At 37.3% G+C, this 18,435-nt stretch overlaps 1 protein-coding gene across 1 annotated transcript in view; it reads right to left on the bottom strand.

Moving 5' to 3' along the window:
- SUSD5 (sushi domain containing 5) overlaps positions 1-10,099 on the bottom strand; it is a 48,864-nt gene extending 38,765 nt beyond the window's left edge. Inside the window, exon 1 of the mRNA XM_039843441.1 lies at positions 9,384-10,099. Within this exon, the coding sequence (XP_039699375.1) occupies positions 9,384-9,543 (160 nt within the window). The 5' untranslated portion in view covers positions 9,544-10,099. The remainder of the gene's footprint in view (positions 1-9,383) is intronic.
- Positions 10,100-18,435: the final 8,336 nt, after the last annotated feature.

The following is an 18,435-nucleotide window of genomic DNA, read 5'->3' as shown; positions in this document are numbered from 1 at the left end:
GTAGAGGCAGAGAACATTGTCAAAGCAGACAGAGAGAAGGGATAGAATAATTTCAAAGTAGCAACAGCTAGCCTGATAGTTGACTTTTAAAACAGTAGTAATGGAAGCAAGAATATAGTTATTATCAGAAAATAGCTGCAAATTTAGAATTCTAGAATTTCTCACCAACTGAGTTTCTTTCTAGAAAGTACTAAAAGAAGTATTTCAGCAGAGAAAATTATTTGAGCGGCAAGATGGAATGTAAAGGGAAAATCAATACATGGTTAAATATAAATGAATACTGATTATATGAAATGGCACCCAGTAACAGCAAAATACACATCCTTCTCAAGTGCACGTGGACCACTCTTCAGGATAGACCATATGTTAGGTCATAAAATAAGCCTCAATAAATTTAAAAGGACTAAAATTGGTCAAATTATGTTCTCTAATTACAGTGGAATGGAATTAGAAATTAATAACAAAAATAAATTGGGAAATTCATAAAGAGGTAAAATAAATCAATGCACTCCTAAATAACTGATGAGTCAAAGGAGAAATCACAAGTGAAATTAGAAAATACTTTGAGATGAATGAAAACAAAACATATCAAATCTTATGGGATGCAGCTAATGCACTGCTTAGAGGGAAATTTATAACTGTAAATTCCTACATTAAAATAAGAAAAAGATCTCAAATAAAAATCCCATCTTTCCACTTTAAAACATTGGAAAAGAAGAGCAAACTAAACTCAAAGCAAACAGAAATGAAGAGGAATAATAAAGATTAGAGCAGAAATTAATGAAATAGGAAAAAAATCAATAAAACCAAAAGTTGGTCTTTGGAAAGAGCAACAAAATCAACAGACAGTTAGCTAAAATGACGAAGCCATAAATAAATAAGTCAATAAATAAATAAATGAGTCAAATTACTGAAATCAGACATTACTCTGATATTACAGAAATACAAAGTGTTATAAAGCACTACTATAAACAACTGTATTCCAACAAATTAGATAACTCGGATTAAATAAAAAATTCCTAGAAAGACAAACTACTCAAGAAGAAATAGGAAAATCCGAATAGACTTTTAATAAGTAAAGTGATTGAATTAATAATTTAAAAATTATCCACAAAGAAAAATACAGGTTCAGATGGTTTCATTGCTGAATTCTACCAAACATATAAAGAGGAATGAATACCAATTCTCCACAAACTCATCTAAAAAGTAAGACAGAAGGTAACAACACCTCCCAACTTATTCTATGAGGCCCTGATTGCCCTGAACCAAAACCAGATAAAAGGCATTACAAGAAAAGAAAACTACAAGCCAACGTCTCTTTGGAAAATAGACACAAAAACCCTCAATGAAATACTAGTAAACCAAATCCAGCAACATAAAAAAGGAATTATACACCATGACCAAGTGGGATATATCACAGGAATACAAGGTTGGTTTAACATTCCCAAATCAATTAATTCCCGTATCAATAGAATAAAATACAAAAACTACATGATCATCTCAATAGATGTAGAAAAAAGTACTTGATGAAATTCAACATCCTTTCATGATAAAAAAAAAACTTCAACAAACTAGGAACAAAGAGGAATTTCTTCAACCCTGATAAAAAACATCAACAAAATCTCATAGTTAACGTCATACTTTATGGTGAAAGACTGAGTGTTTTCCCCTAAGATCTTAGTCAACAAGGATGATTGCTTTGCCACTTCTATTCAACATTCTATGAGTGATTTTAGCCAGGCAATTAGGCAAGAAAATGAAATAAAAGGCACCCAGACTGGAAAGAAGAAGTAAAACCATCTCCATTTGTAAATGACATAATCTTGCATCCTGAGGAATCCACTAAAAAACTACTATAACTAGTTAAGACAGGTTACAGTATATAAGATCAATATACAAAAGTCAATTGCATTTCTCTACACTAGCAATGGATAATCCAAAAATGAAAGTACAATTCCATTATAATAGCACCAAAAAGAATAAAATACTTAAATTAAATTTAACAAGTGTAAAATTATACTCTGAAAGCTACAAAACATAATCAAAGGAAATTAAAGACCTAAATAAATAGAAAGACACTTCATATTCAAGAATATAAAGAAAACTTAATATTGTTAAGATGGCAATGCTCCCCAAATAGATCTACAGATTCAGCACAATTTCCATCAAAATCCCAGCAGTTTTTGTTGTTCTTAAAAGTCATATGGAAATTCAAGGGTCCCAGAATAGCCAAAATAAGTTGCAGGTCTCACACTTCTTGATTTCAAAACTTACTACCAAGTTATAGTAATCAAGACAATGTGGAACTGGCATTAAAACAGATATATATATATATATACACACACACACACATATATAATTGAGATTCTAGAAACAAATTTTCACATTTACAGTCAATTGATTTTCAACAAGGAGGTCAAGACCATTCAATGGGGGAAAGAAGAGTCTTCAAGAAATGGTACAGGGACAACTGGATAGCTGCATGCAAAAAAACAAAGTTGAACTCCTGCCTCACGCTATCCATAAAAATTAACTGAAAGTGAATCAAAGACCTAAATATAAGAGCTAAAACTATAACTCTTAGAAGAAAACATAGGAGAAAATCTTTGTGATCTTGGATTATACAATGGTTTCTTAGATATAACACCAAAAGCACAAGCAATCAAAGATATAACACCAAAAGCACAAGCAATCAAAGAAATAATTGGACGTCATCAAAATTAAAAACTTTTTGCTTTGAAGGACTAAATCAAGAAAGTAAAAAGACAACCCTCAAAATGGGAAAATATTTTGCAAATACATATGTGAAACTTCTATATAGAATAGGTAAAGAACTTCAACTCAACAAAACCAAAAGAAAAAACAAACAAGCAATCTGATTAAAAAATAGACAACTTGAAAAGATATTTCTCCAAAGAAGATATGCAAATGGCCAATAGAACATAAAAAGATGCTCAACATCACTAATCATTACAAAAACGCAAATCAAAACCACAATGAAATAGCACTTCAGGACCATTAAGATGGCAATTAAAACTAGAAAATAACGAATGTTAGCAAAGATGTAGAGAAATTAAAATCCTTATGCATTGCTGGTGGGAATGCAAACGGTGCAGCCACTGTGGAAAACAGTGTAGTGCAAAAAATTAAACATAGAGTTACCATATAATCCAACAATTCCACTTCTAGGTAGATGCCCAAGGAGGTAAAAGCAGAGATTTGAATAATATTTGTACTTGTTCATAAAACATTATTCACAATTGATGTAGAGGAAAGCAACCGAAGTGTCCATGGACAGATGAATAAATTAAGAAAATAAGGTTTATGCCTATAATGGAATATTAATTAGCCTCTAAAAGGAAGGAAATTTTGATACATGCTACAACATGGATAAACCTTGAAGACATTATATAAAGTGAAACCAGTCAGTAATCAATGTACGATTCCATTTACAGGAGATACCTAGAGTAGTCAAATTCATGGAGACAGGAAAGAGCATGGTGGTTACAGTGGGAAAGGGAAAAAAGAGAGGTTTGTTTAAAGGGGACAGTTTCAGTTGGAGATGAAAAAGTTCCAGAGATGAATGCCAGTGATGGTTGCACAACAACGTGAATGTTCTTAATGCCACAGAATCGTATACTTAAAAATGGTTAAAATGGTATAAAAAATGGGCGAAGGATCTGAATAGACATTTCTTCAAAGAAAGTATACAAATGGCCAATAAGCACATGAACAGATGTTGAATATCACTAGCCATCAGAGAAACGCAAATCAAAACCACAATGAGATACTCATACCCACCAGGATGGCTATTATCAAAAAGACAGGTAATAAGTGATGGTGAGGATGTGAAGAAACTGGCACCCTCAAACATTGCTGGTGGAAATGTGAAACGGTGAAGCTGCTTTGGAAAACCATCTGACAGTTTCTCAAATAGTTAAACACATGAACCAGCAGTCACTCTCCTGTATACCGAAAACATACAACTGAAAACACATGTTTATATAAAAACTTCTATATGAATAAGAAAAATGATGAGGGAGAACTCGCCTGACCAGTCATTAAAACATTCTTTACAGCCTCTGTAATTAAACACAGTATAGTGCTGGCACACAAATAGAAAAAAATAAACCAGTGGAATATAATTTAATGTCTAAAATAAGACACAAAAATGTATGAACATATAGTGTAGGACAAAGGTGGTATCTCAATTAACAATGTGAAAATGAACTTCTTCATAAATCATTATTGGATAACTGTGTAACCAAAAAAACTTCTATATGAATTTTCATAGCAGCATTATTTGTAATAAATAATAAATTAAATTTATAATTGTAAAATTGTATTTATAATTGCCAAAACGTAGAATCAAACCAAGGGCCATCAACTGATGAGTGGACCAATAAAGATGGTATATCCATACAATGGAATATTATTTGACAATAAAATGAAGTATCAATACATGCTACAAATGGATGAACCTTGAAAACAGTATGCTAAGTGAAAGAAGCCAGTCACTAGAGCCCATACACTCTATGATTCCATTTACATGAAATGTCCAGAACAGGCAAATCTGTAGAGACTAAAAACAGGTATGTGGTTGCCTAGGGATTGGGGAATTGGAGAGAAACAGGGAGTAAATGTTAATGGATACAAGATTTATTTGGGGGTAATAAAAGTGTTCTAAAATTGTGTGTAGTGATTCGTAACTCTGTGAATATACCAAAAACCAGTGAACCATACAATTTAAATGAGTGAATTGTGGTATATGAATTATTTTTCAATAAAGCTGTTATTTAAAAAGGTATTGCTAGAGAAGAACAGGTTCTCGTATGATGATAGCTATTTCATGAGTAATATAAAAGAATTTTAAACACTACTAAATAAATAACTCTAGACTATAAAAAGGCAATATTAACAAAACTACTAGGAGAAATAGAAAAATCTGAAATGCTTATGAAAATTTTAACTACTATTCTCAATAATTGATAAAACAGAAAAAAAATGAAAAGGATGTAGAGGATTTTAAGCCACAAAATTAACACTCTTGACGTAAGGACCAATGCACAGTACTGCAAACTACAGAATACACATTCTTTTTAGGCACACACAGAATATTTGTAAAATTGATCAAATACTGAGCTATATGCCAAATATAAAAAATCTTCAAAAGACCCAAATCGTACAAAGCATGTTTTTTAACCACAATACAATCTAAAATCACTTGTTTTTTTTTTATCAAAACCCTGTATAGTATTTACTATGGGCTGAGTATTGTTCAAATTGCTTTATAAATAGTCATTAAATTATTCCTTATAACAATTCTATGATGTAGGTGTCATTATCATCTCAATTTTATAGTTAAAATTTAGTATTAATGAGCTGTCCGAGATCACACAGCTGGTATACAAAACCAGGCAGTTTGGTTCCAGGTCAGTGATCCTAACTGCTGTGTTATATTGCCTTTTAATAGCAGAGTAATAATTAGGAAATTCTCCCTTGGGCATGGAAATTACAAAATATACTTCTAAACGAATGATGGGTTCAGAGAAGAAACCACACTTGAAATACAACATTTTTACTCTAGTGACAAAACCTTGTAAAGAAACTGAAGTAGTATTAAGGGAAAGTTAAAGTCTCAAATGCTCATATTACAAAAGAAGAATGGTTGTAATCAATGATCTAACTTTCTATCTCAAAAACATAGAAAAAAGAACATAAAATTAAAGCTTCTAAAGAAGTAGAAAGAAATAATACAGAGCAGAAAACAAAAAAAAAAAAGGAAAGCAGATGTACAATAGGGAAAATAAAGCCAAAAGTTGCTTCTTTCTAAAAAATGATAAAATTGATAAACCCCTAGCAAGATTGACCAAGATTAAAAGAAAGAATACACAAATTAGCAATATCAAGAATGAACAGGGACATCACTACAGATTCTATGGACACTGAAAAAAAAGTAAGAGATTATTATATGATTAATGCCAGTATATCTGACAATTTAAATGAAATGAACAAGTTGCTTATAAAACCAAATTTAGTAAAACTGATACACAATGAATAAGAAAATCTGAATAATCTTTTCTTTACTAAATAAGTTAAATTCATTATTTAAAATCTTCCTATAAGAAAAACTCCAAACACATGTGACCTCATTACCAAACACTAAAAAAAAAAAAAAAGAGAGAGAGATTAAAATAGAGCTCATCTTACAAACACCTTTTCAGAGAACAGAAGGAACAACTTTCAAAATTATTTTAGGAACCATTATAACCCTGATGCCAATATCTGACAAAAATATTATAAGAAATGAAAATTACAGGCCAATATATTTCATGAATATAGACTCAGTAATCCTAAATCTATTTCTCTCACTCCAGGCTCAGCTCTAAATGATCTCTTCTCACTATAAAACCCTTCCATAGAATTCCACCCACGCACACGGTTTCAAAGAGCATCCTTACACAAATGACATGCTTTTTTCTTCAGTCCAGACCCTTTCCATTCACCCATCCTCCTTTCCAATCCCAGCCTCTCTCACTTGGACAACTAAAATAGCATCCTACATGGTCTTTCTATATCCAATCTTGCTCTGGTCCCGTCCATTCTCCCTACATCACAATCAGGGGATCTTTTCAAAATGCAAATCTGATCAGTCACTTTACTTCTGGAAACCATTCAAAGGTTCCTTTCCTTTTTTGGATTGAAACAAAACTGGGCCTATGAGGTCCGAGATCATTGCACTCATACCAATTTTCCTGGTATCATCTTGAACCACTTCCACCTTGGACCTTTCGCTCCAGCCGCCCTGTTTATCACATGTCCGATTGTCTCTGCCACTCACAGTTTCTTTGCACACTCTATCTCTACTCAGACCCTCTTTCTTTCTCCGCTTTGCCTAGTTAATCCTTATTCAGCTTTCAGATTCTCCTATACCAAGTCAAACTCTCCTAGCATATGCTCTCATAGTACCTCTGTCCTTTAATTTTATCAAATATCAAAATCACAATTTCACATTTCATTCATATAATTAATTGCTTAATGTCTCTCTCTCCCATTAGATTTTAAGCCCCCTGATGGCAAGGACCTGTTTGTCCTCACCATCTATTCTCAATAGCAAAGACAGTATATAGCATATAGTAGATATTCAATAAATTACCCATTGAATTAATGAATCTTTTCCTGTAATCATAACTCAAACAGTTAATGCAAATTTAGTTAATGTGAAGATTTTTCAGTTTCAAAAGTATTTTAGAAGTACAGTGGCAGGTCTCTTTTATGTATGAGATGCATCTCAAATTAGTCAAATGTAAACTAAATGTTTTTCATTTGAATCTATCTCATTGATTTATCTTCAATAAGTCCATGCTTTAATAAGTCCATGGAGTTTTTAATAACTCCAGTTTTCTCTTTTCAAATGTCTGTAATGCATCATGGTTTAGCTGAACATTTCTTCTTCCTTCCATCACTGTAGAATGTAACTAAATGTGGAAAGTGGTGGTAGTTAAGCATATATTTAGTAAAGAAAAGAATCCTTTCATAATATAGGTTATAATTCTTCAATGGCTCTATTATAAAAGTTGGAGCTCAGCAAATGGAGTTTCTTGAAAGCAACTGTACCTATAATTCTCCATTGGGGAAGAGGGGAGAAGGAAAGAAAGAAGTGACAAACGGAGGCATTTCTGGCAAGCGGTAACAAGAAAACATCCTTTAATGCTGTCATTACTTTCTCCTTGTCCAATGATATTTCTGCCTTCAATTTTCTATGACCCACATCCAACCTGATAGGCACAAAATATTGATCTATATGCATCTGGCATTGCACTTAAGCCGTTATAATGGGGTGAAACTCTAAAGCCTCATGCATTGTAGAGATATTTCTTTAAAAAGAATTAAAATTGGTACAATACTATATATTGTTCAAAAGTTAATACTGGCTCCAATTTATTCTACTTGCATTCTTTAAAATCGACTTAATTTTCATGACTAAATGTCAGGCAAAAAATACTACAAGAATTAACAGTTGATTGACTCTAATAGGTATGAGATTTCTTTTTGGGGGATAGTAATTTTTAGAAATTAGATAGCAGTGATGGTTGCACAACATAATGAATATACTGAAAAATACTGAATGTACCTTTTAACATGATAAGTTTTACATAAATTATATCTCAATTTATAAATTGACAGTGTTCACTAGGAGCCTTTGAAGTTACAAATGTTTTCTAACCCTCTCTCTGAGGATATGGAGAAATAAGACATTCATTCTTAATTAGGAGCAAAGAATTCTTCAAGCTGGCACTTAGAACAAAGAACACCAAAAATTCTAAGATAATATCTGGAGGTTTTCTTTGTTTTCCCCTTTCCCTAACCACCATGCTTCTTTTCGTTGAGTTTTCTAGTTTCATCCAAATATTGTTTGCTAAATAACAATGACATTTTAAAATATAAAAGCATCCTAAATCAGCCGAGGGTTTTTCTCCTTCATCAAACTAATCTGTCTCAAGCTTGGATTTACTAGAAATCCCTCATGGATGTGAGACCTGCTGGCTTTTCTTTCAGATCCTCCTGCACCAAATCAACAGGGTTTTGTTCCAAAATCAAAATACAGCTGAATTAGCTTTTTGAAACTGAACTGATATAAAGTCCTGATCCTGCTAATTTAAGGGAAGTACTCAAAGCTGAATTCAGGTTCAAACAAACAAACAAACAAACAAACAAAAAAGGTGGGTGAAATTTCAGAACTTTCAATAATCTGGTCCTGATCTATTTCTCTAGCCTCATTTCGAACGACATCCTCACCTTAAACTCTCAGCTAAAGCCACTATCATTTATCCCATCTTCCCTGCCACTCACAGCACAGGGCCTTTGCACTCGCCATTACACTCTCTACCCAGGACGCTCTCCTCTCCCCTCTGCCCAGTTGAATCCCACTCATCTTTCAGATTTCCCTGGACCAAGCCAAAAATATCGACAGCGTCTTCTAAACACAGGCCTTGCCTTCCAGGAGCACATTTAAAAGACGTGGAAGATTATCTCTTTGCAGAGTTGGTTCTAAAGCACTCCAGACGCGATTTCATTTTGAAGACCTTTCTTGGAGATCTTTGGAAAACTAACCACGAGACTACAGGACCCGCGCTCAGGTTTTCTCTGGCGCGCGAAGGCAGAGTTCAGGGGCCCGGGGGCGGGTGGAGGCGTTTGGGCCAGCTGAGGCTCGGTGTGCCGGGAGAGGGACGCAGGGTCGCAGGACCGCTGCTCGCCTCGTTGCTTCCCAAGCTTGCGGTTTTCTGGACTCGTCCGAATGAGTCAGTACCCCCAGAGAGCTTCGCCTTCCCCACGCGCCGCCCCGGGCCCCGCCGCCTCCCGGTCACTCCGCGGACACTCACCATCCGCCCGCACGGAGAGGCGCGGCAGACCCAGCAGGAGCAGCGCCGCCGCCCAGAGCCGGGCGCGGGGGCCGGGTCCCTCGGCAGCCATGGTCCCGGCGTCAACAGGCTGGCGGGCTCGAGTGAGGGCTCTGGCTGCGATCGGGGCTGCTTGGGCCATTGCCCAGCGTGCGCCACTCGACTGTGCACGCTGCGCTCTGCTCGCTGCGCTCTGCTCGCGGGTTGCAGGCTTCGCGCCCGGCGCGCCGAGAGGGAGGAGCGCGGACAGCCCCGGAGGCTGGGGACGCCGGAGCCGCAGCGCTGGGGGCCCGAACTCCCGGGGGTCTTGTCCGTGGCGCCGGGGAGGCGGCTGTAACCCGGCTCCGCCTTCGTGCTGGGCACCTGGAGGCCTCGGTGCCAAAAGAGGCTGAGCCGGACAGCGAGCTCCCAGGGCTCGGCCGGGACCGAGGGTGAGGGCGCCGCGAGGCAAGGGGAGCAGAGAGCCTGCTGCAGGGAAACCCCGCCGGCCTAGGGGACCCTCGACCGAAGGGCGACGCGGTCTCAAAGGCCGAACCCCTCCGCGAGGACCATTAAAAATCGGATACTTAACCCTAGCCTCTGTCTCTTGACTGTCCAACTGGCGTCTTCCTATAGAAAAAGAATAGAACTTGCCAGCTTCACTCCAAGGAGTGAAACGCACGAATAGCGACTCCTCTTCCCTAAAGTCGTAGTTCGAAAGTCACTTAGATAGGATCATCTTCGGGACGCTTCCTTCATAACTTCTCCAGGTACGCGGTAACAGCTCTTTAAAAACACTAGGAGCGCTGGTGGGCTCGTCACCTTTATCACTCCTCCCAAATCAGGGTTGCTTGACCTGGAGAGGGCCTGAGATTCGGATTCTTTCCGTCTGGGGTGGGAATCTACAATCTAAATAAGTGTCCCACTGAATTCTGCTGCAGGGGTCCCTGCCAGGATTGATTCCTTCTTCCACTCATCCACGTCCTGTCTCCCAGCATCAGCACCGTTTGGTGAAGGGAGATTGGCATTCTTCATCCGTAGAGTAATAAAGATGAGTGCTGTTATAACGGACACGGGTGACACTCTGCAGTTTACAAATCCCTTTCATTTTCATGTATTGATTGATCAACAAGTATCTATTGAGCGCCCACAGCATGCCTGTTCTAGATCCTGAATGACGCTACAGTCTGTCCTAAAAATGCTCACACTTACATACGACAGATTCTTAATTAAGATTGAACAAGTGATTGTTGCTAAAAGGAACAGATGATTACCCCCATGACTATGTACTAGGACACAGACATTGAAAGATTATCTGCTTACTTATTAAGGTAAGAACTGAGATTTGAACCCACATTTGATTTACTATACGTGTCATTTTTCAGCTCACAGAATTTTTGAAGTATGCTGAAAAGCTATCTCCTCTCCTTAATCCTCCCTAAATGTCAACTGCAAAGCTATTGCTAGTGATTAATTCATTTGTGAAATAAAACTTTGCTTTTAAAATACAAACACTCTAGGATGTTAAATGTAATGAGGCCTGACAATCATTCACACATAAATGTAAATGAATTTGCTTAGCTACTTTTCTTCTAGCAGCTAGCTGGTAACCTAAGGAGTGAGATTTCACATGTCTGGGTTGGAGGGGACCTTTTAAAGCCTGATTATTGCTGAGAATGGAGAGGGGGTGCCACAAGGCAGCTGCAGGAGCTACTACTAACTGACTCACTCAAGAGCTGTGCTTACTAATGTTTGTAGAAGTTAATTGGATTTACTTCCTGACCCTAATGACATTTTAAAGTCTGTCTTTATTCAGATCTGTCTTGGCCTGTCCTTATTCTGGGAGATGGCATTATCTAAAGGTTTAATTGGTACAACTGCTTTAGAATACTGTTTGGCTCTTTCATATGAAGTTAAACATAAAACTCCCCTATCACACAGAATTCTACTCCTTATGTTTCTATCCAAAATGAAAATTTATGTCTACTAAAAGATTTGTACACAAATTTCATAGCAGCTTTATTTGCAATAATTAAAAACTGGAAGCAACTCAAATGTCATCAACAGATGAATAAAAAAACAAACTGTCTTATTTACACAATAGAATCCTATTCTACAATAAAAGGAATGAACTACTGATACACTGAATAATGTGGATGAAGCTCAAAACATTATGCTGAGTGAAAGGGCTTCATGCAGAAGAGTTCACATTGTCTGATTCTACTGACATGAAGCTCAAGAAGGGACGAAAGTAATTTGTGGTGAAAACAATTGATACAGTGGTTGCCTTTTTGAAGGGAATAGGAACACGAAGGAACTTCTGACTTCATGGGAATGTTCTGTATCTTGATGAGCGTGATGGCCACATGAATCTATACATTTGTCAAATCTCACTAAACTGTACGCTTAAAATCTGTGCATTTTGTTGAATGTTATTTATACCTTAATAACAAATATTTCAAAAATAATAAATTCAGTCCTTGCCCAAAGAAGAAATAGTTTTAATAGAAGAGAGTTTAATTAAAAGATCACATTCAGAGATGTTGACAGGGTTGAGAGAACCAATAAGGGATGCTAAAGCTCTTGGGATTATTAATAGCAGGAAGTTACCACCTTGAAGCCTGAAGGTGTAAGGGGAGGTTGAGGTGTTACTCAAACCCAGCAAGAACTGTGGCTAGCAAAGAGGCCACCCGAAGGGAGTAGTAGCCATAGGAAGGGAAAACCAAATCACTGCCAATGGTCTGTCAGGGAGGGAATGGGGAAGAACCACTCAAAACACCCTCTCCTTCTACTCTGCAAATTCCTTCTGATGCCTCCCATTGGCTGAACCATTTGACAGCTGGAGGGCAAAGGAGCACAGGTGCCATAGACCTTAGAGGTCATCCACCCAGGGTACAGAGTTAGGCAGAGAAGGGTGGAGAGTGGAACTGGAGAGGCAATTGGTCCATCTATTCTTTTCTTTTATTTGAATGAAAATAATTCAAAACGAAACAAGGGAAACACAAAGTCCTATGAGTTTCTATATGATCCGGGAATATGCCAATTCAATCAAATTCTCACTTGGAGCTAAACTATAATATTAACCACTTCAGTGGTTATTTTCACATGAGTGCTATTTCATATAAAGAGAAAGAGAAGTAAACAATTATCGTGACACAGATGCTACAGTCCCCACCTCTGTAACTGGTCATGAGGCCTTATATGATAATCATTACAGTGTTCTCTTTCACTCTCTGAACCCCTTGGCCTGCATGATTTTTTTTTTTAACTGGTGGGAGGGACCCAAACATTCATCCCTACTAAGCATCTGTCTTTATTACTTTGCCACAGTTTCTCACTGACTGTTGTTATTGGGCATGGGAGTTTCTTGTGATCTAGACATAGTCACCCATGCTCGCTTTGATAATTAGGATCAATCCAGCCAGTAGAGTGACCTTCTTCTTTGTTGGAGAGCAATCTTAGCTTCCAATTTACTGGCACATGTCTGTGTGTTTACTGGTGGAAGTATTTCTCCCTTGCCCACCCAAACTTCCCAATTCACCAATCCAAAGGTTGTGGGGATGGTATGCAAAACTTTGGCAGGTGAGTTATTACATGTAAGGAAAAGGAAGTCATTCTCATTTCCACTCTTTGGTTCTTAGACAATGTATTCTGTCTATAAGAGAAATGATACCATATATTGACTGTTGGTTTATGGCACATACTGTATCATGCGTGAGTGCCCTAACCTCTCAGGATGTTGTCCCCTGCTAGTACCCTGTGACTTCATTTTTCGATCAAGTCACCTACTTCTCGGTAACGGGACATATAGTAAAACATATGCGCATGAGTCCCTTGCCTTATTGTTTTTGCTGCAAATCAGTTTCTTGGTTATAGATGATGTAATGCATGATTCCATGGCAACAGATGAGGCATTCTGTGAGTTCACTATAGTCGTGTTAATAGGAGCAAGGAAGGCGAGGAAGGCCAAATTACATCTAGAATAAGGGTCTGTTCCAATGAGGGCAAATAACTGTGATCTCTGAAAAAAAGGGATCCAATATAAACAAGCTTTTCCCACATTGGTAACAGGGGGTCTAATTTTTCCATCTATACATGAAATCAACATAAATCTTTGAAAGCGTATTTTGTCAAAGGAGAAACATTTGACATTTTTTAAAGGCTATTATAAATTTTTTTTTTCTGGTGATCGTACAATACAAATTTTGGTGATTAAAATAATATCCACACTAAATTAAGAAACCTCTGGATATTTCTTGAATTTTTGAATAAATTGCAATGTTCATACAATTCATAATTTCAAACAAGCTGTGGTATTTATTCTGTAGTCCTGGGAAATTTTCTTGGATTATTTATTTAATTTATATTTAATTGAACATATTCGGCATATAACATTGTATAAATTTAAGGGGTACAATGTATTACTTTGATGCATTTATGTATTGTAATATAATTGCCTTCATAGCTATATTTAGTACATTACCTAATTTTAGTACAATATTGTTGTCTATATTCTTTATATTGTGCATTAGATCACTGTGGTTTATTTACTACTCGTTGCAAGTTTGTACCCTCAAATAACATCAATCTTATCTCCCCACTCCCCAACTTGCATTATTTATTTGATGATGTCCCCTCTCTGCCTCAAATCTCTTTATTTTGGATTTCCTACTTTTAACATGCTGGGTCTGCTGGAATCATCCCATAATTTTCTTATTTTTTTCTCTCTAAGGTTATGAAGATGGCTGAACACATAACACCCAACACTAGACAGATGAAATTGACAGCAGTTTAATAGTTACATATACTTACAGCCTAGGTGGAGAAGAACACTGCATGCCATTCAAGGCCACATAGGGGTTGTACTTGGGAACAGAGGGGACAATTAGGGACTATGGGATACAGGCTTTGTAGTAACAAGAAGGTCAGGTGACTTCTGGTTCCATGGGAGGACGTGATTGTCTTGTTTGAATAATTCCTCAGGCTGATGGAGAACTAAAGCCTGCTACTCAGGAAAAAAACCAGAAACTGTGCCTGGTCTCCGTGATAAGAAGGGTTGTTTGGCTAAGGGGCCTTATCATGGGAGCACAATGGAGGAGAATTTGAAGTTAGTTTACCCATTTGAAGCCTGATTTTACCAGATATCATGACCTTGGAGAAACAATTTAAGTGCTGAGCCTCATATCCTTGTTTGTTAAATGGGGATAATAATGCCAACCCCACAGAGTTCTTGCTGTGATTGACTGAGAGTCCCAGCAAGAAAGGGGCTAAGCAATAGGTCAAGAATAAATTTATTCTCTTTATTACTTAGGAGACACAACCAGGAAAGAAAGAAGATGACCCAGTCAAATCCCTTTTTAAATATGTTAATGACAGACCTTCTAGCAAACAAACCAATGGTATTTGCTAGCAAGAGAATCTGCTTTTAGAAGGATGTTCCTGGTTGTCTAGGATTGCTCATGGTGAACAAATCTGTAGCATGGTTACCTGGATATATCATGTAAGTTATATAACCATCTAAATAGAAAATGGAGAAATATCATGACGCAGATGGCTCCTTGTGTGTAGATGTTGTCACAACACACATCCCTTGATGACCTCATTAAGTTGAAGCATAGACAATGCATATATCTGAAGAAAACCTATAGTACGTTAGATAGAGACCTATCTAAAGAAATGGGAATAAGGACAACCTAAAAGAGACAGAGATAATGCAGGGGCAAGAAAACTTCAACATAATCACCTTACTTGTCATCATGAAGAGAAGATAGAGCATTCAAAAATATAGAATAGGATGCTGTATTAAAAAAAAAAAGGAATATTCAGAGTAATGAAAAAAGATTTCTTGGAAATTAAAAGAGATCAGAAACAAAAAAATGTCAGTAGATGAGTTTGAAGATAAAATTGAGAAAATCTCCCAGAAAATATAGCAGAATGACAAATAGAAAATGGGGGATAAAAAATAACACCCAGGAATTCTCTTTGCCTGCACCCTGCCTTCATCTCCCCACATGGCCCCCAGAAGCATGCTATGAAATTCCCCCAGGAAACTGTGAGTAATAAATTTCTCAATTTCACTTTCAGTCTTTTGTATCTCTGATCAGCAAAGTTATGACACTCTTCAAAGCCCACCTTAAGGTTTCTGAAAATTTCTGGGATTTCAAATTCCTGGCCCCATTTCTGATTCTTCAGAAAATGACTCTCCCTTTATTTCCACCCTGGTATCCACTCAAATGTGGAATTCCTGTTGGAGTACCTTTTAAAAAAATTTTTTAACCAAAACTCCATTCACTTCAGGCTTTTATTGATTAAACAGTCTTTTATCAAAGGTTTTAGAAAAGTGGTGAAATTTTTTTTTTGCATAACTGCAAACAACTTAAAACTGAGCTGAGCACGGTAATTCCCACTTCCCTCATCCAAGGTTTCCAGGTCCACGGTTCAGTTACCCCTGGTCAGTTACCAACTGTGTTCCAAAAATATTCGATAGAAAATTCTGAAAATAAACAATTCTTAAGTTTTAAATCGTATGCCATTCTGAGCAGCATGACAAAATCTTGCACCATTCTGCTCCATCCTGACCTGGACGCGAATCATCCCTCTGTCCAGAATGTTCATGCTATATTCACTTTCCATCTGTTAGTCACTTCGTAGCTACCTCAGTTATCAGATTGACTGTCGCAGTATCACAGTGCTTGTGTTCGAGTAACGCTTATTTCACCCGATAGTGGCTCCAAAGCACAAGAGTAGAGATGTTGGCAATTCAGATATGCCAAAGAGAAGCCATAAAATGCTTCCTTTAAATGAAAAGGTATGTGTGTATAGGACAAAACATAGTATATGTATAGGGTTCAGTACTATCTGTAGTTTGAGGTCTTGGAACATATCCCCTGAGAATAAGGGAGGACATCTGCATTAGGCATCCATATTCTTAACAGTCCTTTCGGCCTCTGCTATTTTCTGTAGCCATTTTCTTTTGTTCTCTCCTCCCTTCTCTCCTCCCTTCTCAACTCTCTCCCATCCCCAGATTCACCCCTATTCAGTTCCCCTCCTTCCCTTGCTTTTCATTATTACACACGAACACACCACTCATAAACATTCCATGGCAATGAAACTTGTAAATGACAAAGAGAGAAAGCTTAAACTCTACCTGAGAGACCCATTATTGGCATTCAAAAAATTTTGCCTTAGTAAGGATATTTCAGAGCTCATGCATTTTTTCCCTCTTTTTTCTATTTATTTATTTATTTAAAAATTATTGGGGTGACTAGAGTTCATGCATTTAAAATGATGTCTGCTATGTTCAACTCCCTAGATAATCCATAGACCAGTGTATAATGTCCAACTTGTTCTCTCCGTTGTACATAAAGTTGGTTTTCTAAAATCTGACCAGGGACTCTAATGGCCTGGATCATTAAGTAGGATCTCTTGGTATGATCAATAAAGATTTTTAAGTTTAGTTAGCCTCGCTGGCCTCATGTATATCTTGTTATGTCCAGATTTCTCTTGGGCAAACAGAGTCAGAAGGTTTATTATTGATGACAGTTTCTTTCTTTTTTTTTTTTTAACAGTGAAGTAATGAATAGTGATTGTCCTAAATAAACTTAACATATTACTTTGGTATTGGAAATTTACTTCACAATGTTATATGTGCACTAAGAAGTAATTACCTTTTATTGATCACCTATGATAACCAACCACTTTAATCTATATTCTATCTCTAATCCCCACAACAACTATATAGTCAGTCTGCAGATGAGAAAATAGAGCTCTTTTAAATGTAAGTTATGCAAATTGCCCAAAGTCATATAGCTAATATGGCAAAAGTGGGATTTGAACCCCACTCTATATAATTCTAAAGTCTCTACTCTGACCTTCACACCATGTTGCCTTTTAGATACCCTATATGCATTTCTTCCCATTAAATTAGGGTTTAATTCTAAAAAAGCCAAATCTGATGTTGACATTCAATGTCCGGGTATGAGAAAGAAACCGTATGTAACCTCTCGAACACCATGTGACTGTACAGCTTAGGTCACTGTATTGTAATTATATATTTATATATATCTATCCATAAATAGGGGGGTATGGGCAGAGTCTTACCATCTCTATATCACCAGTGTCCACTACAGCCCCTATTCCAGTGCTTGGCACATAATAGGAACTTAATAAATGTCTGATGAATGAATGAGTGAGGTACTTTCCATGGTATTGTGGACACTCTATTTCCCACAGTCTACCTGGTTGAACACCAGCTCATCTTTCTTGACTCAGTACTAGCATCATCTCCTCTGTGAAGTTTTTTTTGTGACTTAGTCTCATCTTTCCACTGATGATGACTCCTTTGTGCTTCCAACTATACCATGAACAGTTGTCTCTTTAATGGAACAATTATTCTACAGATCTGTTTCTCCCACTAATCTGAATGTCCTTGAGGACAGAGATCATGCCTTTTCTGTTTTTACCTCTGGTGCTTTGAGAAGTGCCTGGTTCATAGGAAGATTCTCAGCCTACGTTTGATGAATTAATCATACACCCTGATCTGTTGGGTTAACTCATCAAAGGACCCCAAGGAGAGAACTTGTCAAGAATCATGGGAATGCTCTCAGTAAAATAAGGACCTTGCCAAGGGGTCGCATGGTCTCTTAGCGTCTTCTTTTTAGGGCAGCAGCCATGTCTTTTTATGTTTTTCTATCTCTAGTAGCTACTATAGTGCCTAGCACACACAGTATTCATTTAATCAGGCTTCAATGAGTGGAAAGAGAAATAAATGAGCCTCGAAAGCAATATATACCAGCCAATGTAGAATTTCAAACCTGATGGATCCAAAGCAGTCTCACAGATCATCTGCTACCAGCCCGAAGCCACATAACCGAAAAATCAGTGCACAATGTAGCATTTACATGTAGACTGCCTTCGGGGCTGTGGAGGTTGTGGGCTGGGTCCTGAGTAAACACAGGCTGCACTGAAGAGACATTGTGGGCACTGGTAGTTCTTTCAAGTTCCTCTGGGGTCTGAAGTTGATTTGCAGCTGGAGCCAAGTCTCTGCCAAGCCCCT

The sequence above is a fragment of the Pteropus medius genome, unplaced genomic scaffold (genome assembly GCF_902729225.1).
Source record: "Pteropus medius unplaced genomic scaffold, Ma_sr-lr_union100, whole genome shotgun sequence".
Classification (NCBI taxonomy): Eukaryota; Metazoa; Chordata; class Mammalia; order Chiroptera; family Pteropodidae; genus Pteropus; species Pteropus medius.
The sequence above is the reverse complement of the archived record's forward strand: the minus strand, read 5'-3'. Positions and strand labels throughout refer to the sequence as shown.